General features: G+C 42.6%; 2 protein-coding genes and 1 long non-coding RNA gene across 3 annotated transcripts; 1 reads left to right on the top strand and 2 right to left on the bottom strand.

The window, feature by feature from the left end:
• The first annotated feature begins 1,816 nt into the window (after window positions 1-1,816).
• On the top strand, window positions 1,817-3,439 carry LOC108034559 (uncharacterized). The gene has a single exon (XM_017109488.2). The coding sequence runs from the start codon at window positions 1,975-1,977 to the stop codon at window positions 3,343-3,345; it is 1,371 nt and encodes a 456-aa protein (XP_016964977.1). The 5' UTR covers window positions 1,817-1,974; the 3' UTR covers window positions 3,346-3,439.
• Window positions 3,440-10,325: 6,886 nt separating this feature from the next.
• Window positions 10,326-10,616, bottom strand: LOC108034764 (uncharacterized). The gene is made up of 2 exons (XR_001768732.1): window positions 10,498-10,616; window positions 10,326-10,439 (listed from the first exon to the last, which is right to left on the bottom strand). It is a non-coding gene; the product is annotated as an uncharacterized LOC108034764 (long non-coding RNA).
• Window positions 10,617-17,904: 7,288 nt separating this feature from the next.
• Window positions 17,905-18,567, bottom strand: LOC108034686 (uncharacterized). The gene has a single exon (XM_017109626.3). It carries the CDS (start codon window positions 18,460-18,462, stop codon window positions 18,130-18,132), a length of 333 nt encoding a protein of 110 aa, XP_016965115.1. The 5' UTR covers window positions 18,463-18,567; the 3' UTR covers window positions 17,905-18,129.
• Window positions 18,568-21,367: the final 2,800 nt, after the last annotated feature.

Below are 21,367 nucleotides of genomic sequence, written 5' to 3'. Positions count from 1 at the left end.
ACACACACGACACACAAAAATGTCCTGGCACACAGATCGCAATTAATTTACCCAAGGCAGCCAGCCTCAATTTGGTCTGGAGTCATCCAGTCAGCCTGGGTAGTGTTTGTCTTCCTCATGTTGCAGCTGCCAGATGCAGATGCATCTGCATCCGAGACTGTAGCCAGTGCATCTGTATCTTCTCCCGCCAGCAGATACTTTCCACAGGCACAGCACTGCCATTGGATGCCATGGACTGGCAGCCATCGTCAGCCGTGTTTGCCTGCATGTCAAATTCTCATTTCATTGAAATCGGCAAATATTGACTAAGAACTTCGATGCAATCAACGCTGCCGGAGACTGCGACAAATGGGCGTGGCATGTCGACATCTCGGAGTCAAATCGAGGATACCACTGGCAGCGGCCCATTTGCATGGCAACGAAAGTGAAACTGGGGAGCTGAAAAAGTGAAAGCCCGAGGCGAAGCTTAAACTAATAAAGCACAGTGTCAACGTTGAGCAAAGGTCACTTGACCTAAAAGGAAAATATAATTTTCTAACCATTTGTAGGTCAGGTATAAAAGATAATATTATCTTTACAACTGACGGGAAAACATATTAAAGCTTTGCTACGTATTACTTATATTGCTAGAGAAATTATATTATATAGGTTTTTAAATATTTAATTTGTCAGTTTAGTTAAGTATCCTAAACTCATAAGTTTTAAATACAAATTTGCTACTCACCAAACTATTTTTGCAGTTAGTACCCAGTGAATTTTAAAACAAATAACCCAACTTCTTAACAAAAATGAAACCCTATCCTATTAGCTGAAGCAAATGGAGCCACTTGGTTATTAAAACATTGCTGCAAATTGCTACGCAACTTTTGCGTCAATAAACTAAATGGCCAAAACGGTCGAGGCCACTCGAGCGAATCCTGGCGGATAAGGATAATCATCCTTTGAAGCCAGGTGAATGGAGGCAGAAGCAGAAGCTGGAACAGAAACACCTGGGGAGCGAGTCAAAAAACAATTTCGCCTCATTATCATTTCAACATATTGTATGCCCAAGTGTTTCAAATTGTTCAAAGAGAGCAGGGAAGCTCGAAGGACGAGCTTGGCTCCTGATGAAGAAGTTTTCCCCTCACGTCCTTGTCGAGGCTGCTGGATGCTGGCTGCTGGATGTTGGATGTCGGATGTGGCCGGGTGGGCTTCTGGGGGTGGCAAGAGTAGGTGCTGGCTGAAATCACTATGCTCATAAATGCGCCATGAATAAATTAAGTCGCTGAAAAGCAAAAGCCAAGCCAAACTAAAGCCGAGCAAAAACAAAGGCGCGCCAAATGGGGGACGAAGAGAGCCTTAGATTTCAAACCAATGATAATAATAATTGAGGCAGCGACCCAAGTACTTGTACATTGGTTGGATAATAACACTGTACACGTACCAGCCAAGGTGTCTTTTGTATGGGCTGGCACTGAGAAAAATGCTTAAAGATATGTAATTAAATCTTTGTATTTTATTTAAGGAATTTTTTGGCAAGTCGTGATTTGTAAAAACCAAAGATAGGGGTCACCAATTATAATTTTTGCCTAATCAACTGAACAAAGTTCAACAAGTTTTTAAAAAATAATGAAAGTTGGAGTTAATTATAAAACCCTAGTAAAACAGTTTATTATTCATATATCTAAAGCTTTGTTATAAGACAAGAATCGGGGTGACCATATCATAACTGTGCCCTATTCAAGACTACCTGAAGTCAATTGCTCGACAAATATTTTATTATTTTAGACAATTTTATTAGCCTTGTTTATTGATTCTTCCTATTGACTTCGAAGCAACGACAATCTAAGCAACCGCTTAGTTGCTAGACAACATCAAAATTCCCCGAAACAAGGGGGCTCGCAACAGCTTTATCGATACTCCTGGCAAACCCAGGTGACCCTGGGAGTTAGGTCCCGACCCCCGAGCGGAGTAGTCAATCAAGTCCTTGCCAGAATGTCCGTTCACCGAATCAATCCCCGGCAGGCCTCCTTGGCTGCCCGCCAGAGGCAATCGCGGGCAACTCGGATGACCAGGCACACCATCTTCAATTTGAAGAGACCTATCACTTTCCAGGTGCGCAAGTCCTTGGTGGAGTACGTGGACATGGAGCTGGCGGACATGGACACCTCGGTGTTCTATCAGCGCATTTTCATCCTGGCCAAGAACTGCCACCTGACGCCCGTGGAATCCGAGGAGGAGGTGCCCGCCGAGGTTCAGGTTCCGGTGGAGCAGGCGGAGCCCGAACCAGTTGAGGGGGATGCCTTACACATCGCAGAGGAAGCAGTCGTGAACAACGAGGAGGATGACTCGCCCACTACTACGGCGACGGATGCAACGCGCAACCCTGCGCCGGAGGAAGCTGCTCAGGAGGCAGCGGCACACGACCACGAAGTGATCACCCACACGTTCCGTTTCAGCGAGGACGATCACGGGGAGGATGAGTCACTCGAGGAGGAGGAGCTGGAACCAGACTCCCAGGAGCCTGGCCAGCCCAAGGACTTCTATGCCATCTTCAGCGAGCAGCTGCAGGAGCTGCACAAGCAGTGCAAGGCGGTGGCCATCACCCCGGATCCCATATGCGGATTGTACCTCCACATGGGCGAGTACAGCATGCTCATGCTGGAGGCCTCCGAGGACATGATAGGGTGCTTCACGAGGGGTCTGGCCAGCTGCTCCGAGACCTTCTGGCAGACGAACCGCGTCTTCCACATCGAGGATCACATCCAGGAGCTGTACACCAAGGATCTCATCTTCCGCCGGATTCCCTCGGTCTTTCTGAACGATAAGTTTCCCACCTCCACGCCCACGGATGAGTATCTCATGGGAAAGCAGCACCTGATCATCAAGGACAAGTTGCTGACCATCTGCCGAATGATCTCCGAGGGCCAGCAAGTAGAGCCGGATGTGGTGTCCTTCCGGGAGAGCGATTTCGAGGAAGATCTGCAGAGGTCCAAGTCCAAGGGCTCCATCCTAAGCGAGCATTTGCCAGTGGACTTGTACCGCAAGCACCTACCTGAGATCCAGCGCATCGAGCTTGTCTTGGCCTCCACGCGATTCTACTACGAGTTGGATGAGTTCGTCAAGATCTACGGCCAGGTGCCCTTCGCCCCCGACGAGGATGGACTCTTCTGGCCCATCCAGAACAACTACACCCCGCCGCACATCTTCCGGCGCACTCCCTACGACATCAATCTCACTTTCGGGGACTATGCGGCAGTGGCTACCAAGAGGAAAACCCACGAGAGCCTGGTCGGCAGTTTCGAAGCCGAGGAGGAGCCTCCGGCCAAGACAAATGCTGAGGAGACTCCTCCGAAAACTGAATGAGCCCTGCTGAGATTTTGTTTCATATTGGTTGTAGAGTTCTTTCCTTTAAGCATTAAAATTAACTGACATAAATCATGTTAGGATCTAAACAATTCGCGGAAGTATATTTCTTTTTTTCTAGCTTTTTGGATTGTTCTATATAGATTCGACTGAATTCATTTCCTTTTCTTGGGAGATACAAAATTAAGGTAATAATCGCATGGATCTGAAGAATTCGGGTTTTTCAATAAGGAGTTGCTTAGGAAGGCAAAGCTAAGAGGCGTCTTTGGAAGTACTTTAGCATTATTAAAGATACCGCCATGTTTTAGGAACCTCATTCTCTGAGTGTTCCGCCATCATCGTCATCAAGAAGGAGCGCCAGTTGTCGCTGTTATCTCTGAAACTCGCGCTCGGTTACAATGTTTTCGGCATTGTGCACATGACTGCATCTCATCCGGGGGCAGGTGGCTACTGGTTACCGAGCGCAGAGGTGTGGGGCTTTTGGTGTGGTTTTAGCCTTGTTTTGGCTTGCCACTTGAATGGCTCGACTTTGTTAACATAAACATAAATTCACGGTGTGAGTGCGCACATGTGTGGGCTGGCTGGTTGTTTGGCTGAATGGTGAGCCTTTTAACATAAACCGCATCAGACGCCAGCTGTCAGCTGTAATACCGCTCTGGAGCTCTGAGGCTTGCAGCTGTCAAAAGGCGCTGCTGCCATTTAAAGTCGCTTGACAGTGGGCCAGGGGAAACACGACAGCTTAGTGGGGATTGTTTGGGTTAAGGGTTGCCCAAATGTGATGGGGTTAAGCTGGGGTTAGCTCGAGAAAGTTGCCTAATAAAGTTGAATATTTACTCACGATTAATCATTCCCTGAGGGGGAGAAAAGGCGTTAAAACGTGAGTTTGTTATACAAATCGAATACAAGTGGTATTGGGTATTGTGTTTGTGGGATTTTATTTACTTTGGTTTGTGGGGAAGAAAATATATAATCAATGTGCTTGGGAAGGGGTAAAAAAAAGTGGAAGATTACAAGTTTTCTTTTGTATAAGATCACTCTTTAGATATAAAATTACCTACTAGTTTAAATATAAATTGTATATCTAAACGAATGCGTTAAAGAGTGGTATGGAAAAGGCTACTGAGTATGTGTCTTCGTTTCCATGCTTGATAGGAACCCTTTCTATATAAAATATTCCCTAATTAAATTTAATATTTCTTTTACACTTATCATTATGCCAACCCTTATAGGAACCCCCTCGTTTAGGCCCAAACAATTAAATTAAATTACCCCTTGCGGCTTAAAAATAAGGCTTGCCGCGAGAACATGTTTAGAAATTGAGCTTAAAAAGTTAATTAAACTTTGGACCACTACCTTTGTCGAGCTCCAGCTGCTGGATCCCGCTGTTTAGGAAGGATGGGGATGAGGACGGTAGACGTGCCACGACAAGGACACAATTCAATCAAGCGCCACAGGAGCTGCAGATGCACAGGCAGCGAGTGTCAGCGCATAAACAAGGACATTGCACTCCTGGGTGCCTGCTCCTCCTGCAGGTGGGCTCTGCTCTTCCCCGGTTTTTCCCACCGAGGGGGGCGGGACGGGAAAAAGCCAAACATTTGCCGCTGCACTTTTCATAAACTGCCAGACGGCAGAGCTGCTGAAAAAGGAAAACAACCTCACCAAGGTTGGCCGAGACAATGGCGATAAGCCGCTGCTGCAGTGGCTGCTGGTCTCCATGTTTTCGATTCCGGCAACGGACTATGGACTACGGACTACTGACTGGGGATCCCGGCTCTGCAGACTACGTACTCCGGTACCAAAAAGAATGTTTCGGTTACGTGTGGCCCACAACTTGAGGCGCAAACTCATAAATTACAGAGGCGAGCGAGAGGACCAAAGAAGGCGGCTAAAATGACTTTTGGCTGCTGTTGCTGCTGTTCTCCTCTGGCTGCTGCTGCTGCTTTTGGCCCATCAAAAGTGAAACTGTTGGCTGCAGTCGCCAAGAGGGGCGTATGGGCGTGGCCTTAGCCTCCGCTTTACTCGGTCTGGGGCGGCAAAGACCAGGCATAATTTAAGCCAAACTCAATTTTCCTATACTCTCGCTGAGAGGTGCCATAAAAGTAAAGGTATTCCGAAATCATTGAAGTACGAGAGGTGATTTGTTCGAGTCAGGGTTTTAAAGTTTTACATAATTTTAACAAAAGATTAATTTATAAGTTTAAGAGGCCTATATAATTTTCAAAGACCTTTAAAAACCTACTTCTTATTTAAATATTACTTTAAATAAAATCATAATTTTTACCCAAAGTGAAAAACAATTTATTATTTCCTTATAAAATTTAGAAACAAAATATTCGTTTTACAATACCAAGAACATTTTCCCAAATTTCCAATCAATAGCTCCCAAGCAAATTGAAAAACTCATTCAATCAACAATAAATTAAGTTTAAATATGTTTGGAAAATGACAGGGCAAAAAAAAATCGGTTTTCCAAACTCCTATGCTCCTTTGCCTACAACACTTTAAGGCAGGCAAAAAACGAGGCTGGGAAATAGAGAGTGCAAACTAACTAAAATATATATTATGTGCTGTGTATACTAAAACGAAAACAATTTTGCGGCGCGATAAACGAATTTCCCGACTTTTGTTTTTGCCAGCCAGCCAGCTGCTGCTGCTGCTGCTGCCTCCGACGCCCTTTTTGGCACGAAAAGGATTTTTGGCAGCAAAAGGCGAGTCAAGGATAACATGGCAACGTTTCGCAGATTTGCAGGCAACAGCAGAGGGGGCTGGCCTAAAACGACGAGGCAGTTTCCCTGACACGGCTCCAGATTGCATTTCCCGGACAGCGATTGCCAACTAAGTGCCACCGAAAAGTAGGGAACGTTTCAAAGCAGTAGGACTTCAGTCGGGATATCTGAGATCTGAGATCCTGGGGGAAAACTGCAATTAGTCAAATGAGCAGGACGTGAGCCATATTTCATCGGGATAAGACAACTTTTGACTTACGACTGGGCAAGTCAGGAAACTTTTCCACAATTTATGCCGGCCAAGTTATTGACTTTTTCGCATGGAGAAATTACGTGGGCCTTTGTGGGCTACATTCATCATACGCCTAGTTGTGCAGGCTTTAAATCAAATTAAATGCCTAGAGTTTAATTCCCAAAACAATCACAAACTTTTGCCATAAAAAGGACATACCCTCCCCACGCGTGTCCTTAAACCACAAAAACCAATGCGGAAAATATGAAAGAAATTAAAAATAATAGCGCACATAAAACCACAATCTGCCTGGGGATTCGGGGAAATTAAGCGTGAAAAAATCAGTGAAAATGCCTGGAAAATAGAGCGAAACCCAAACTGACGGACTGGATGTCTGGCTGACTGGTTGACAGGCGCGTCTGGCCTTGGAAATCCTACCATTCGGGCGCGTATAATTTCGAGCATTAAGTATATCTCAGTCCGAGGTTGTTTACACGCGTGCTTGCCTTTCCTAATATGCACTGAGAAAATCAAGGAGCAAAGTCATTTAACAATGTGCCCAAAAGTATGCAGTGAAATAAATATGTATATCAAAAACAAAATCTGTAGCCCACTACTAGGCACCTTTTTATTTAATTGTTTTTTTTTTAATTAACATCTTTATTTAATATAATCCAGGAACAGATCTAATTAATTATTTAATTGTTGACTACAACTTAAACGGTTATCTAAAACCATTTTAAAATGTGTCTAAAAGTATGCAGTACGAAAAAAGAAATATACTTTTAGGCATATTTTAGGGTAATTTCAAACTGTTGCAAAAGGATTGGATAAATTACATAGGGGAGAATTGAATTAATTCAGATTAAAATTTGATCCTCAATTATTTTGCCAGTGCACATATGCATATTTGTCTGTTCGCGCTTTTGTTTATCTTGAATTTGCCTGTCGCCTTTTTTTTACACTTCTCCCCACATATTTATTATCATGTCGGTTTCGGTTTGCGTTTCCGTTTCCGCTGTTTTCCCGCTCTAATGAAAACCTCCAGCTGTCCCTTTTTTTGGGCAGGCATGGCAAATGTTTATTATGTGATTATGCTCAAGTTTAGCGCCCGTAGCGCCGAGGTCTATCCCAGGAATTCCTGTCCTGTCCCGGGCTTTCCTTTCCCCATTTTCCATTTCCCATCGCCTGCTCCCAGCTCCCAGCTGCCTGCTGACTGCGACTGTTGACCGGCGGCAGGATTTGGCCTTTTGCCTGAATTTGTTTGTTGTTCTTGTTAAGACCTCCTTTCTTCCTTTCTTTTTTTATGTTTGATGCTTTAAAGCTTTTGTCATCCCTTATGGCTGGATGTCTTTGGATCGGGACCCTGCTTTGTCGTTTTAAATTACATTGTTACAAGTGTTTCGCTACTCTGTCTGCCATCTCTTGCAGTCCGTGTCTTCCCAGAAAGCCTGAAAACGATGATTTATCGGGGGCTGAGACTAAGCCTGGTCTTAAGGTTAAGGTTCAGGCAGTAGATCAGTTTCTGGCCATTATAATTGCATAGCCAGCACACCCCAGGGGCCACTCATTAAGCTAGAGTTTCTCGGAATTCTTTGCAAAAAAGGCTTCTTAAAATTCTGTAAACAACCCTCGTCAGGATAAATACTTGGCCGGCACTTAAGTTAAGTAAAGTTCATTCCATAAATATTTTTAGCCCACTTCAAGTGCTCGATTTAATTATATCCGAATGTATCTCGGTACAGGAAAGAGCTGGGCAAACACATCACACTGTGAAACATTTGCCAAAGTAAACATCCACAGCGATGCCATTAAAAAGCATTTCCAAGTTCGGGCGCTCAGCGGGTGCGGAAAGTGGAAAATGTAAGCGGAAAATTAGGGGGAAATTCAGTGGCATTGTGCGAGCAGTTGAGCAGTCGAGCAGTGTGTTGTTCGCTACGCAGTAATTAACTGGTCTGTCACATAAGTCGCATTAACACAATGTTATAAATGTTCTTGCAGCTGCTCCTTCGGCTTCCCGGGCTTCTTCTAGTGCCAAACATTGCATGTCGGGCACATTAAGTATACGCCACATGCGGCGCATTTACATAGATTTGCAGTGTTCGTGGCATACGAAATGGCAGCCAGCTTATTAATTCCCCTGCCACATGACTCTTGTGCGTGAGGGGAAAAGTTTGCTCCGCCTTCTTTCTTTTTTGTTTCCCCAAACTTTTGTCTTGAACTTGAGCCACAATCTTTGCCATGCAAAGTAATTAAAGCCTGATCCTGTTAAAGGTTCATTCGGTTTTTGTTCAGTTAATTAAATTGCCATGCGAGCGGCCATGAATTGAGTTAATTTGCGCAAATCCAATGCACAATCAAAAGCCGCAAATTATCTTCAATATTTTTGCTGCCGGCCGTGTGCAATTTTCCTCGTTTTTTTTGTGCATCGTAAATTGAGCGGGTAAAATTGCAAAAAATAAAAGGAGAAAACATGATTCCGGTTGCCTTTTGATTTAATTTTGCAGCTGACAAACTATATGGAAGCCGGAATGCCACAGCCGGAGCAGAAAAAACATAAATTTGAAATTAATGATGGCCGTTTGAGTTGGAAATGGCAGTGTCATGTGTCCTGATTCACTTGTTAAATTGATAAATCTTGTACAGTGTTTAATGTCTAGGTCTCCACATAAGATTCCGGCAAACACATGGAAATTCAACCTCAGCTGATTATCAATTTTCTGATTGCCACAACGTGTTCTGCCTGAAACCGAAACACGCACACAATTATCACCCCAAAATATTGATTATTAAGCGCATTTCAAATGCCATATAAGTGCCACGCCCACTCACACCGCCTCCACTTCCTAGTTTTTTTTCGCATTGTTTTGCTTTTGTATTGTGTGACCTCTGTTTGGCGAATTTTTTGCCCTGCTGCTTTGCATAAAAAGTGACAATCCTCGCGTCTGTGTGGCTTTTCCCCCTTTATTTTGCGCTTTCCTAGTTTTCCCCGCTTTTTGCACACTTGTTTAGAATGCAGAGCGCCATTTGCGGCTGCTAATGAAGTAATTTCCAGGCATATCACGCATAATCCAGGGCACGTGAGCTACTTACAATGTAATTCGTTGTCTATTTGTCTGATATTGAAAAACGTTCCTCACGACACAGCCCACGGCGAAAGGGGCTAAGCCACGCCCTCTTAAAGGCCCCCACCCACTTCTTATCAGTGGTGTTAGCAATAGCTCATTGAAAATAGCTAGAAATAAAAGATAAGATAGCTGGTTTTAAAGTTAATCATATGAAATTTAAATACTTCTTAAGAACTATTTATATTATTATTTATATTTTTTTTTAAATTTTGAAAGAACGCAGAGTAGCATGAAGCTATGTAAAATCTACCCAAAAATATACAAACAATCATCCTCTGTTTCTAATGCTAAGGAAAATCTAAAATGTTCTATCAAAATATCTATAGCCATTTGCCCAACTCTATTCCTAATGCCGTGGAATGCTGCATACTTTCAGGCGCACACCCAGGGTCGCCTGTTTGGTCTGTTCAAGTGCAATTCATTGTGATTATTACGTGCCATGGCATTGAAAACGCTTACTTGCACACATCGATGGCATGGATGGGAATGTGGATGCCATCGATTCGGTCTCTGGCCCACAGAACGCTGGCCAAAATGGGCGGGAGTGGTGTTATTAATTGCTTACAGCACATTTCAATACGCCGATGTAAGTCGGGGCCACACAGAGCTTGACCATCAACGGCCAAACAGCTTAATAACTTAATGCCCGGAAAAGTTTCACACCCAGCATAATGGAAGGGGAAGGCAGCTTACCAATACGCACAATAAGTAACGATTACAATCTCAATTACTTCGACCTTCTGCGGCTGCCACGCCCCCCTCCTTATCGAGGGGGAAAATTAACCAGAATGGATCCACATCCCATGGCCCGGATCAATAAGCAAGCCCCAACTAATCTCTGGGGTCGAACTTACTCTAATTATACGCAACATAAAACTCACTTCCAAACACAACTTGTTTCCTCTTTGGTTACAATATTTATTGACTCGACTTGTCTGGGGATTCAACGATTGCTTTAGTTTCCTATCGCTTTAGTAATTAAAACTTGGTTTTACGTTTTCCTCTATTCTGTAAAATATCTGTTTCAATTATATTTATTTTAGGGAGTAACTTGCGGAATAAATACTTCCCAATTGTGTTATGTTCAATTCTGTTTATCCTTTCTTGGCAGAATGAACTTTTGTAAAAACAAAATGAATTGTGACAGCATAATTGACAAATATATAACTGAACTGAATTTACGGATGGAAAGCATTTTAAGTGAGTCAGTTAGAGGCAATTGAATAAGTGTGGAGCTAACTACAGAAACCAAAGAAATTTGAAACACTTTTTGCCCATTTGAGCCGGTATAATTGATGTGGCGAAGGAGAAAGGCAAATAATAAAATATGAAATGCAATTAGAATACTTCCAGCAATCCGCTAGATATTCTTGTGGTCGGTTTTTACAAATTAAAATATTTAAAAATACATAAAAATCATCCCCTAAGTTCCTTGACAAAATGACCATAAATCACTGCCTACTTAGCAGGGCCAATCGTATTACGTATACGCCGCGAGTGCCACACTAGTTTTTTATACCGCTCAAACTCTCACTTTGCCCCCTATTTATTTCAGGGTACTTTTCGCAAGCTGCACTACTTGCAGCGTAAAAAATGCAGAGGGTTAAGGCTATCTTTCCACTGTCTGCTGAAGCATGCCACATGGCGTATGCGCAATTTATGACGCGGGCAGACCCAGGAACTATGTGTTTATTGGGTCCTGCAGGCGGAAGGGCAGACCGGGGCTGAACATAAAAGTTGTGCGATAATAACTAGAGCTAATGTTGCACTCAAACACTTTCCAAAACTGTTTGCCCCTGCACTTGAAATTTTTTCTAGGCACCCTATATTATTTAAATGTAATTTAGGGTAGACGATTTAGTACTTAAGATATAGAAAAGTGGATTAGAAATTTAGTAAAATTAAGAATGTTATTTAGGGGTGCCATAAAAAATCGCTAGAGCTTTAAAATCTCTTTTAAATGCCACTTTGGGTGTCTTAAAGTATGCAATAAAGGAACAAATTTATTCGTAAAGTTGAAACATATCCTTGCATACCTTTAGTTACAGTAAAATTACACTAAAAAGTAATTTCAAAACCCCTGTGATTTCTGTGACAGAATATTAAAAATTCCCAGTGAAATTTTCCTGCAAAGATTGTCGATTTTTCGAGTGTGGCCTCATAAACTGGCCCTGCATAATCTGTTCCTGCATGTTCCTGGTATTTTCGCAAGCAACTTAATTTCAGTGGCTGTGAAGCTGACTAAAAATGTTCCTCATAAAGCACTGCACTCCTTAAATTTTCCTGGCTTTTTCCCTGGGCCAGAGTCCCTGGCTCTGACAGCAGCAGCCAAGTTGTCAACAATGTACTCGGGGGTATCTCAACTTTGTTGTGCGGGTTAATCATATGCAGAGGAGCAACAGAGATGGGGGCCCCATGCGAGATTGTCCAAGCGTGTGCGGAAAAAGTGCATTCAATCTTCGTCTACGTGGCTTTTGGCGACTCGAATGTGCCACAGATTGTGGGGGGAGGACCGGACTTGGGGCTCCAGAGGAGGATATTGTGCCCGGAAAATATTTGCAATGTGTGCCAGGCATTTGTCGTTCATTTTGATTGCGCATTGTGTGTGCAGCAGCTTTGTTTTGAATTTTTATTCGACATTTAATGCCATTGCTGGCATATTTTGAGCACTGCTTTATGCGATTTATTGCATTCCATTTCTGCGCCCGTCCATCAGAAGTGCAACAGTTGCCTCGGTGATTTTCCATGCTTTCCCGCGGATAGTTAAAGGCAACCTCCGCCTTGAACTTGTGCAGGGAAACGGCGTGAAAGGAAAAGCGCATTAAAATGCATTTTTAATTAAAACGAAGCAAAGTTGAAGGCTTAAGGGAAATGCGTCTGCGGTTTACGTTGCTTCGGAGCGATGAAGATTTAAGCTGGCCGCAGAAAATTAATTAAAATTATATAAACATTCCCGGGGAATGTCGGCCGTAAAGAGGAATAAACAGGGCCAGCCAGCCAGCCGGCTGGTGATGATGATGCGGCTGAGGTTGAGGATAAGGCTGCAGATGCAGATGGATGCCGGTGACGACTGCGGGCAATATCAGCAAATAGTTCGCATGCATTTCGTCCGAAATTCACGCTGTTTGAATTGTGCAAATCGGATTTGTACGTGCCTACATGCCAGAGGGATCAGCGGCTGTGCCGGGGGAATGGCTCGGGTAAACTGGACAAATGTTTGGCCAAGCGGTTCGCCTCGGTGTGTGCCCATATGTGTGGTTCTTTGAGGCAACATTTGATTCCCGCCCCGTGACCCCTGACCCGGCGTCTTCCCATTTGCCTTTGGCTCCACGCAGTCGCACACACACAGCTAGCCCTTATTTACTTGCATTTTTTGTGTTTGATTTCGAATTTAGCGCGCACAATTTCGCTCTCTACCAGCTTTTTGTGTTGCATACTTTGCTGCTGTACACTGGGAACAAAGTTGGTAACATTGGGTGCCACAAATAGGCCTTACGGCTTAAAATCAAATTTTAAAGGGGCATATAAGTATGCTATGTTTCTTAATCAAAATGTATATTTTTACTGCATACATTTCAGCACCTTAAGATGCCAGAACTGTATTGTTCTTTTATTATAAAAAAAATAGAGAAAAAGTTATATCATGTTATTTAGGACACACCAATAAAAATGCAGAAGTGTTTTGAAACCACTAATAAGCGTGCCCAAAAGTATGCTGGATTTTCTATGAAATACACTGCATACATTTAAACAGCTTAATAAAACCTTAAAACTTGAAGTTTCTATTACAAATTAGGAAGTTCAATATATTAAAAATATTTTTATAGTGCACCTTGAGTACATGTGCGAAAGTGTGTGATGGCATTGGGCTTGGCAAACGCTTTGGCCGCCTGGCTGACTGCCACTTTGACCCATTTGGCAACAGGAGCCAGTCAAGTCAGCGCAGTCACAGCGAATCCACGAATATTCCCATATTCCGATTCCTAGCCTTGCCTTCCATTTGCATGCAGCGAAACGAGTCGAGTCGAAACGAATTGAAAGTTGCCAAGCCAAGCGGACGTGACAGTGCCAGCCGAAAGCTGGCAGCCACCGGGCTCACAAGCTACCAGCCTACAAGTGGTGGGTGAATACTTCTGCTGTGCACTGTCCGGCGGTTATATGTGATCACATTATCGGTAGTGAAATTTATAGGCCTTTGATACTTTATTGAGTGGCTTGTAATAAACATTTCTGGTTTGGCCTCCGACTACAAGCAACCAACTACCGACTTTCGACCACACGGCGTATGCGCATTGTCCATGCATGTGTTTATGGCGGCAGGACTTTGGCGCCACTAAGACGACAATTGAGTTGAGTAAGCCAAAGGCCAAAATAAATTTGCTGGAATGTGAAGAAACTTATTTAAAACACTCCCCAGCATTTGCGGAACTTAATTGATTTTTAATTTTTAATTGGGAAGCCAGGCCTTATGTCTTCTCGGCTTTATTGACATACCATGCCGACTGACTGATGCTTTTTTGTGGCTTATTTAATTTAATTACTTTATTTATGAGACCCAACCATTGGGGCTTGGTTTTTGTGTGTGTCTTTTTGTGGCCACACATTTATCGACTTGGAAAGCCGCTTAAAATATAAACAGTTGTGCTCAAAATAATAGGGGATGCTTTTGGCTTTAATAAAATTCAAGGAAGTACGGAAAATGTGGATTTTATTTCCAACACAAAAAAATATGTTGTTTGATTTAATTATTTTAAATACTTTATTGCTCTGATCACCACTGTGTATTACACATTCCAGACCGCTTTAAATATACATATTTTTATTGTATTTACTGGCCCTGGTAATTTGATCGAATTTCGTTTTAATTTACTTTTCGGTGTTGCATATTGTTTTGCTCCATTTTGGTTGATTTAAAATCGAATATTTATTTATTATGCCGTGGCTACCGGTTTTTTTGCTGTTGCCCGCTTGGTTTGGCAGTTTGATTAAAGTTTATTCCGCTTGTTTTTTTCCTGTTGGCATTTGTCCATTTGCAGTTGGCATTTTTTTGTTGTTTCGATATTTGTGCATTTAAAATGCAATGCGAGTTTTGTGGCAGTCGCTTCATTAGCGCCGCTTAATTGCCTCATTCGGAGCTGAATGGTTTCGAAATGGTTTCCTTTGTTTTTCCGCTGGCGCCTCAAGCAATTGTGAAATGGAAATGGAAGGAAAAGGAAGGAAGGAAGGCAATTGCTGTCATTTTGTAAATCATTTACACGACTTCCCCATCCGCTGTTTGGTTTGCTAATTATCCTTGCAATGTGTGTGCAGGAATTCGGTGGAATTTCCACAGCCGTTGTTACTATTGTCTGGCCATGTGCAAATGCGCAATCCCAGTGTGCGATGCATGGCATCAATTAAAGAGCCAATAAAATTCAATCGAACGCGCTGTTTTTCCCTCGATTGAGCCACTAATTGAGCGTCCATAAAAGTCGATGCGGTTTAACCAGCATTGAGCCAGTGACTGTCAAACTGCTGGCAGGCTGCTAAATTGGCAATTTGTTTGGGGAAGTCAGCGGAAAAAATGCCAGTTGAAGAGGACTTTTAAAGGATGGTTGGGCGAAAAGCACATAGGCTGCTTCTACTAAAAAATAATTGTTAGCTTCGGTATACAATTTGATATATAAAAGCCCCCCATTCAAACCATATTAACAATGCGTGGGCTTTACAAAACAGGATATTTTCTGATATTTTCATAACCTATTTAAAGCCAGCATTCCGTTTTCAATTTATGAACTCTGTAGAGCACATTTCTGAAAACCCAAATAAAAAGCCATGTGGACACATTAAGGAAAGTGGCAAATGAAAACGAAGGAAAATGCGGCAAGCACGACGACAATAGAGTCCCCCATTTTCGGTATCATTGCGCAGAGCAAACTGCTTGGGCAATTAATACAAATGACGCTGATGAGCGCGAGATGATGGGGCTGATGCCGAAGGAGCTCTGCAAGGATGCGGATGCGGATGAATCCCCAGTGGGAGATGGCGACGCCAATGCCGGGGAGCAGCTAAAAGCCAGCCAAAAATGAAATGAGCAAGGCGCGCCGCGGAGAAAGGCGGAGAAAGTGGCAGCAGCTGCAATCTCAACTTCACATGCATGAAAAATGCAGCTCATCTTCTTAATGCGCGCGACGTGCCAGCGGAGCAGTTAGGCGGCAGGAGGGGATGCGGATGTGGATCTCGGATGGAGACGGAGGACAGGGATTCCAGCAATGAAAGCTGCTTACTCACACTCATCCCCCTTTACCCACGCCCCTGACTTGTTTGTTTGGCTGGATTTTGCTATAGCTGTTGCTGAACATGCTCTTTTGGCTGCCTTGGCAAATTACCGTCAATGGATATTGCGCACTCGAAAAAAGCAGGGCCTACTCTGGTAAAGGAAATTATACTTTAATAAATATTTTCTTATGCCTAATGATTTTTTACAGAAATTTATTAAATTATGAGAGCTACCAGAGACTTTAGACTTTGTTTAAATTAGTTAATAAAACTGATTATTAAAAATATCATATGTACATTTTACTGTTTTTAAGAAAATAACTATTAAATGTACAAAATATTTGATTGAGAGGTTCATTAAAATTAATGTCGATATCCCATAGATATGCAACTGTTCAAAAAAGTTATTAATCAAATTATTAATTCCTTTAATTAGAATTGATTTTAAGTTGTACATTTTTATGTGAAAATAATGAAAAGGTAATAGGTAGGAATAATTTTCTCACAGTGCGTACAAGCCAAGCTGGTGTTGGTGAGCCAAACAGAGTTTTGGTGCAAGTGTGTGTGGATTAACGCTTTATAAATTGTTAATTATAATGAGTCCGGCAGCGAACAAAACTGCGAGGGTAACAATAGCGACATGATTTACATGAGAGCTTAGCGTTTTATGCGGGCAGAAGTGGAAAAAACTAGAGCAAGCAGAGGGTTAAGGGGTGGGTGGAGTCCGGCAGCATCCATGTGGGTTATCCTCTTCGGATCCCGGCCACCTCATTATGGCCAGTGCGCCTGTGGGCGCTTATCCGACTGACATTTCATTTTACACATCAACAGCTGCCGACGAGCGGCGGAGCACGTTCCACAGGGCGTATGGGCGGTACCACATGGCGTATGGATAATGCCCAGAGCCGCACAGTTATGGAATTAGAGCTACAGCAATAACAATCACGATTATTATGAAGGGCGGGATGCTTTATTTGGCGGGATAATTTATATGCAGCTCGAGGGCTGATGATGCAGCTTACAGCTAAAAATTTCCCTTCATTTATAATGCAATGCTGAGAATGTTGCACGCTCACGCATTGTCTCTGCTTCTTCAACAGCTTAGCCGGGAGACAGAGACGGGGATAAGCTGTGGAAGGAGACGGCTATAGGAAAGCAGAAAGAGACGGGGATGGGAAAGCAGAAGGAGACAGGCAGACACACACACGCATTACAGACACGTGCTTAACCAGATGATGATGATAGATTTGCTAACAATTGCTGCGCTCAAGCCGAGTCCTTCTCCTGCCAACTCCTCGGCGTCCTTCTTATCTTGGCCAATGCCGAACAATGGAAGTGGGTGGCCCACTGAACGACGACCTGGAAATGCCCTGGCAAAGAAATCGGATTAGAATCTGGGGACTCTGGTAAAACCGTAGAAATAATAATAATACCATTGTACTAACAGTGGAATGCAAATAGTAAACTAAAATAAGATACAAATTCAATTAACGAATGCACGTTTTAAATGTGAGCACCTGTAAAATCATAATGTAAAGTCTACAATTCTTATTAGACGAAGAAAAAATCTAAAATTAAATGTTTAATAACCCATAAATGGGGCTTGATTTAATTTTTTTTACTAAAACGGTTTTTTTTTATAAATTAATGTATACGTTGGTCATAATTTAACAATAACCAATTACTGCAATTATTGATTATTAGCATTGCTATTTGCATTTCAAATGAAAGTAGGCCATTTACCCCATTTTCGTTATTCGTCAAGAGTATTTGCAAATGACTTCAGCATATTGCCAGACATTGTTTGTGCCACCGCCTTGGCACCCGGACCCATCTTCCTGCTGATGCCAGCCCAATCCTTCCCAGATTTCCGTTGCCCCATGTGCCTGCTGCTACTTTGTGATAAATTTGCGCCATTTAATGTTGCTGCAACACCCACGCGATCAGAGAAGCCGCCCCCTCCGCAGGATATATCATTTTTCAAGGGCTGCCCTCGAGTAAGTGGAGTTCTTATACCGCAGGAAAATTGCAGATCACCCAAAATAGTCATGACCAACAAAAAAGGAACAATCTATCAAAACAGCCTACATGAAAAAGGTATTAATTTGAAAGCCTTCTAATTCTTTAACTAATCGAAGTATTCTTTCTAGATGGACTATAACTTTCCCTTTCCTTTTTTGCTATAATCACCTAAAGACATTCAACTACTAACACCTATTTTTTTATATTTTTTATTAATGGCCAATACTGCGCTTCGATGTTTATAAAAAATACATGGTTTTGCGTAGATTTAAGTATTATTTAAAGACTATTGAAGAAGACTTGGATGTATGGGGATATTCCTGGGGGCTCAGGGATTAAGCTTTTTTGCTGGCTCAATTGGCACATTGTCTTTGACATCCTAGGATGTCAATGTTTTCTTGGAATCCCGAAAGACCAACTAATTGGGATTCAGCTTGACTTCGGCTGTGGCCGCGTTGAGGCGCGATTTGGTGGGCAGGTTGCGCTCCTTCTTCTCCACGAAGATCTGGTAGTGACCCTCTCCATAGCCAAAGCCGTGCATGCTCTGGTGCATGGCATCCGGGATGATCTTGAAGCCGCCGCGGCGCCTCTGGAGGATCTCCCTCTCCGGCAGGTGGACCTGCTCCTCCTCCTGGCCGGTGCGCTTCTCGATGATGCAGAAGAGCTGGAGGCACTTTCGCATCACGTAGATCATCAGCAGGATGATCAGGTTGGTGGCAAACAGATGTTTGCGCGGCGCTAGGAATAACATCCTGAGCACTTGGCACTGGGTCGAACTATCACAGACACAAAGAACTCACGCTCTCAACGGACGACGATTCGGGGCTGACTATCGCTGTGGAAGGACATCGACGGAATGAAGGATCCTCGGCCAGATGAGACTATATATACTGTCTTTAGGCGACCTCTACCTAAGTACCTTTCCAAGGATGGATAGGTAGGCAGACCTCGAAGCCTAGGTACCGCTGGTTTTTCTTGGGTTCGGACTGTACCTTTGGGAACTACCAGGTAATGGTACTCAGTACGGCAGAGCTAGTCCTTCAGATTAGGTAATCAGCCAGAACGACAGCAGCGGCCAAATGTGTTTATGATTTTGCAGAAGTGTACCCACTCGGAATCGACCTTATCGACAGGCAGCAGGAGTACAGACGGACCATCAGCAGTGGTAAATGCATCAGTGACCCTAAATACAGCATGAAGTTCCTTCCACAGAACGGCAAGTCTGAGCAAGTTGTTAAGGTCCTCCTGGGCCCTGGGAGAAAATGGAGTCCTCAAATCCGCAAGAGCTACTCTTTCAAATCATAATGTTATCTGTAAAAACGGTGTACAGGAATTCTCCCAGGAAGATCTACGATAAACTAAAAAATATATAATTAATAACTGTTTTTATCCTTAATAATGTTTTAATAATTTTTTATATCAGCATTCTTATTGCTTTTCAATAGGTTTATTAAATTAAATTTAATTAATTTCAATGTACCAACACTCAGTTTTGAAATGTTTATAAGTGTCTAAAAATCGGATATTAGTTTATGGATTGATGTTATATACTGCTTCAAAATTATCTGAAAACATCGATCTTATGGGGTTACAATAAGTTTTTGTTTGAAAATACAAACAAAATATTATTTTATTAGGACATCTTGTTTAATTTAATTTTTAATACTTTTTTGCACGAGTTGTTAAGCAGTTCAGACATCAGTCTCATAATATATATAAATCTTATTTATGTCATTCTTCAACAATCCTCTTCTCAAGATCTCTTGGCAGTCCTCTTAAGAATATATCCACTCACTTATCCTGCCGTAAGCCCATCAGTTTTTTCCCTCAAACCCAATCCCTGATACCGAGTCCCCGTCACATTTTCGCCTGGTGCATATCCTCCATGTGCATCTGCTGCAAAGTGAATTTCCCCCGGCATTGTCGCTGCCTTTCCCGGCAAAAAAAGTGGCATAAATTCGCAAATTGAATATAAATAAATTTCCTGCCAGGCAATCGCACCCAAAAAGGGGAATAAATGTGCTCCAAGGAGGCGGCCACACATTCACCCGTAGACATAGATAGAGATATATGCACTGTGCAGCACGTGCCACGCCCAGTCAATTGAATTTGAATGTGGGCTGGGGCGTAAAAACGGCAAAAATATGTTGGCCGGCGGGAAAGGGCGGTGGGCGAAAAAGCCGACAGCAGCCTCGATTTAATCAATAGCCAAAAGTACGACTCTCATTAGGAAAACCGAAAGTTTTTTGTGCTATTTCACCTGTTTAAAATGCCCCCCGATGTTGTCACAAAAAAGGCGAGGAAAAACGGATCCCCGGGGGAAAAGTTGACCAAAGTTTTGAGGAAGACCTCGGTGGAAACAAGCTCATTGGCCGCCACGGCGACTTTTTACTTCTCCGAGCTTCAGCTTCGATTTTCCGCACACAGTGCATCCCAAAAGTCCGGCACCGGCCAGCTGCGGCCCCAGCAATTTGCCTTCATTTGTTGACTTAATCATTTGATTGCGTTTTTCTGCACGCGCTGATTGAATTTTCCCTCGCAACCGCAGACCGAAAAAAGAAAGTCGAGGGCCAAGGCGAAAGTTTTGGGCGTGTCCCTCGGTTGCGCAACTCGGCTGGGAAATCAAGCTAATTAGTTTAATTGATAGTTGTGACTCGGATCGGGCGATTTGGCTTTGCAATTCACCCAGCTCCGGCGAAGCACGCAAACAAATCTGAAAAGTTTTGGCAGCAGGGAGAGCCAAATGGCTGGACAGTTGCAGACAGATGGCGAAATAAATTGCTTAACAAAACTATCTCTAGTTGTGGCGATTAAATCGTTGAAGGTTTCAAACTAGTTGTGCTAGCATTTAAAAATTCAAGTAATAATATAGAGTATATATAAAATATAAAGTGTTGTTTTATCTTTCTTGGCCTTTAGCATAAATTACTGCTTTGTTTTGTAAAAAGTTCTATAAAAATATGGTATTTTATAATCAAATATACTAGGAACGCAAGCTTGTTTTTATTAAGGAAAAAAATTAAGGAACATAAATTTACGAATACCTGATTTTATCCGCATTTGGGCGTATATTTCATTTTCTTGCCCCCTAAAATATACCAGCAATCAATTGAAAATAAATATTCCGGCTCAATATTTATATGAGCCGCATGTGCTGGCATTAAAGATGAGTTTTGGCCAAGGAGCCCAATAAATTTGTGGACCATTCGCCGGTGTTTCCTATACAATATGAGGTGCTTTCGGTGGTACGTGCCCGGCCAGACCTTTCATAAATATTTATGATGCGCCACAGATCTGCATCCCAGGCAACCAACCATTGTTCTAACTGATTTTTCGCGCTGCGCATAAAAATACAAAATACACAGTAAAATCAACAAAAAGTGTGGCTGGCTTTAACCTGCGCCCTTTCGGCTGTTTCTCAGTTAACCGGGGCCAAGTCAGTCGACAATAAATTATGCATTAAAAAGTTCAACTTGCTTTTGATTGTGTTGGGGCTTCACGGCGAGGTCCATGCTCCTTCAACCTAATGATGCTATTCGCGGAGTTTTTGCACTCTAAAAAATATTTAAATAATTTAAAATTAGAATAACTTATTCTTATAATTATTAAAGCGATTAAAAAAGTAAATAACTATTAATAAAATTATATAATCATAT

This window comes from Drosophila biarmipes, chromosome 3L (assembly GCF_025231255.1).
Source record: "Drosophila biarmipes strain raj3 chromosome 3L, RU_DBia_V1.1, whole genome shotgun sequence".
In the NCBI taxonomy this organism is placed as follows: Eukaryota; Metazoa; Arthropoda; class Insecta; order Diptera; family Drosophilidae; genus Drosophila; species Drosophila biarmipes.
The sequence above is the reverse complement of the archived record's forward strand: the minus strand, read 5'-3'. Positions and strand labels throughout refer to the sequence as shown.

What these genes read in the sequence shown, in the direction of transcription:
- LOC108034686 (XM_017109626.3), bottom strand. Translation starts at nt 18,462, where the DNA reads ATGTTATTCCTAGCGCCGCGCAAACATCTGTTTGCCACCAACCTGATC.
- LOC108034559 (XM_017109488.2), top strand. Translation starts at nt 1,975, where the DNA reads ATGTCCGTTCACCGAATCAATCCCCGGCAGGCCTCCTTGGCTGCCCGC.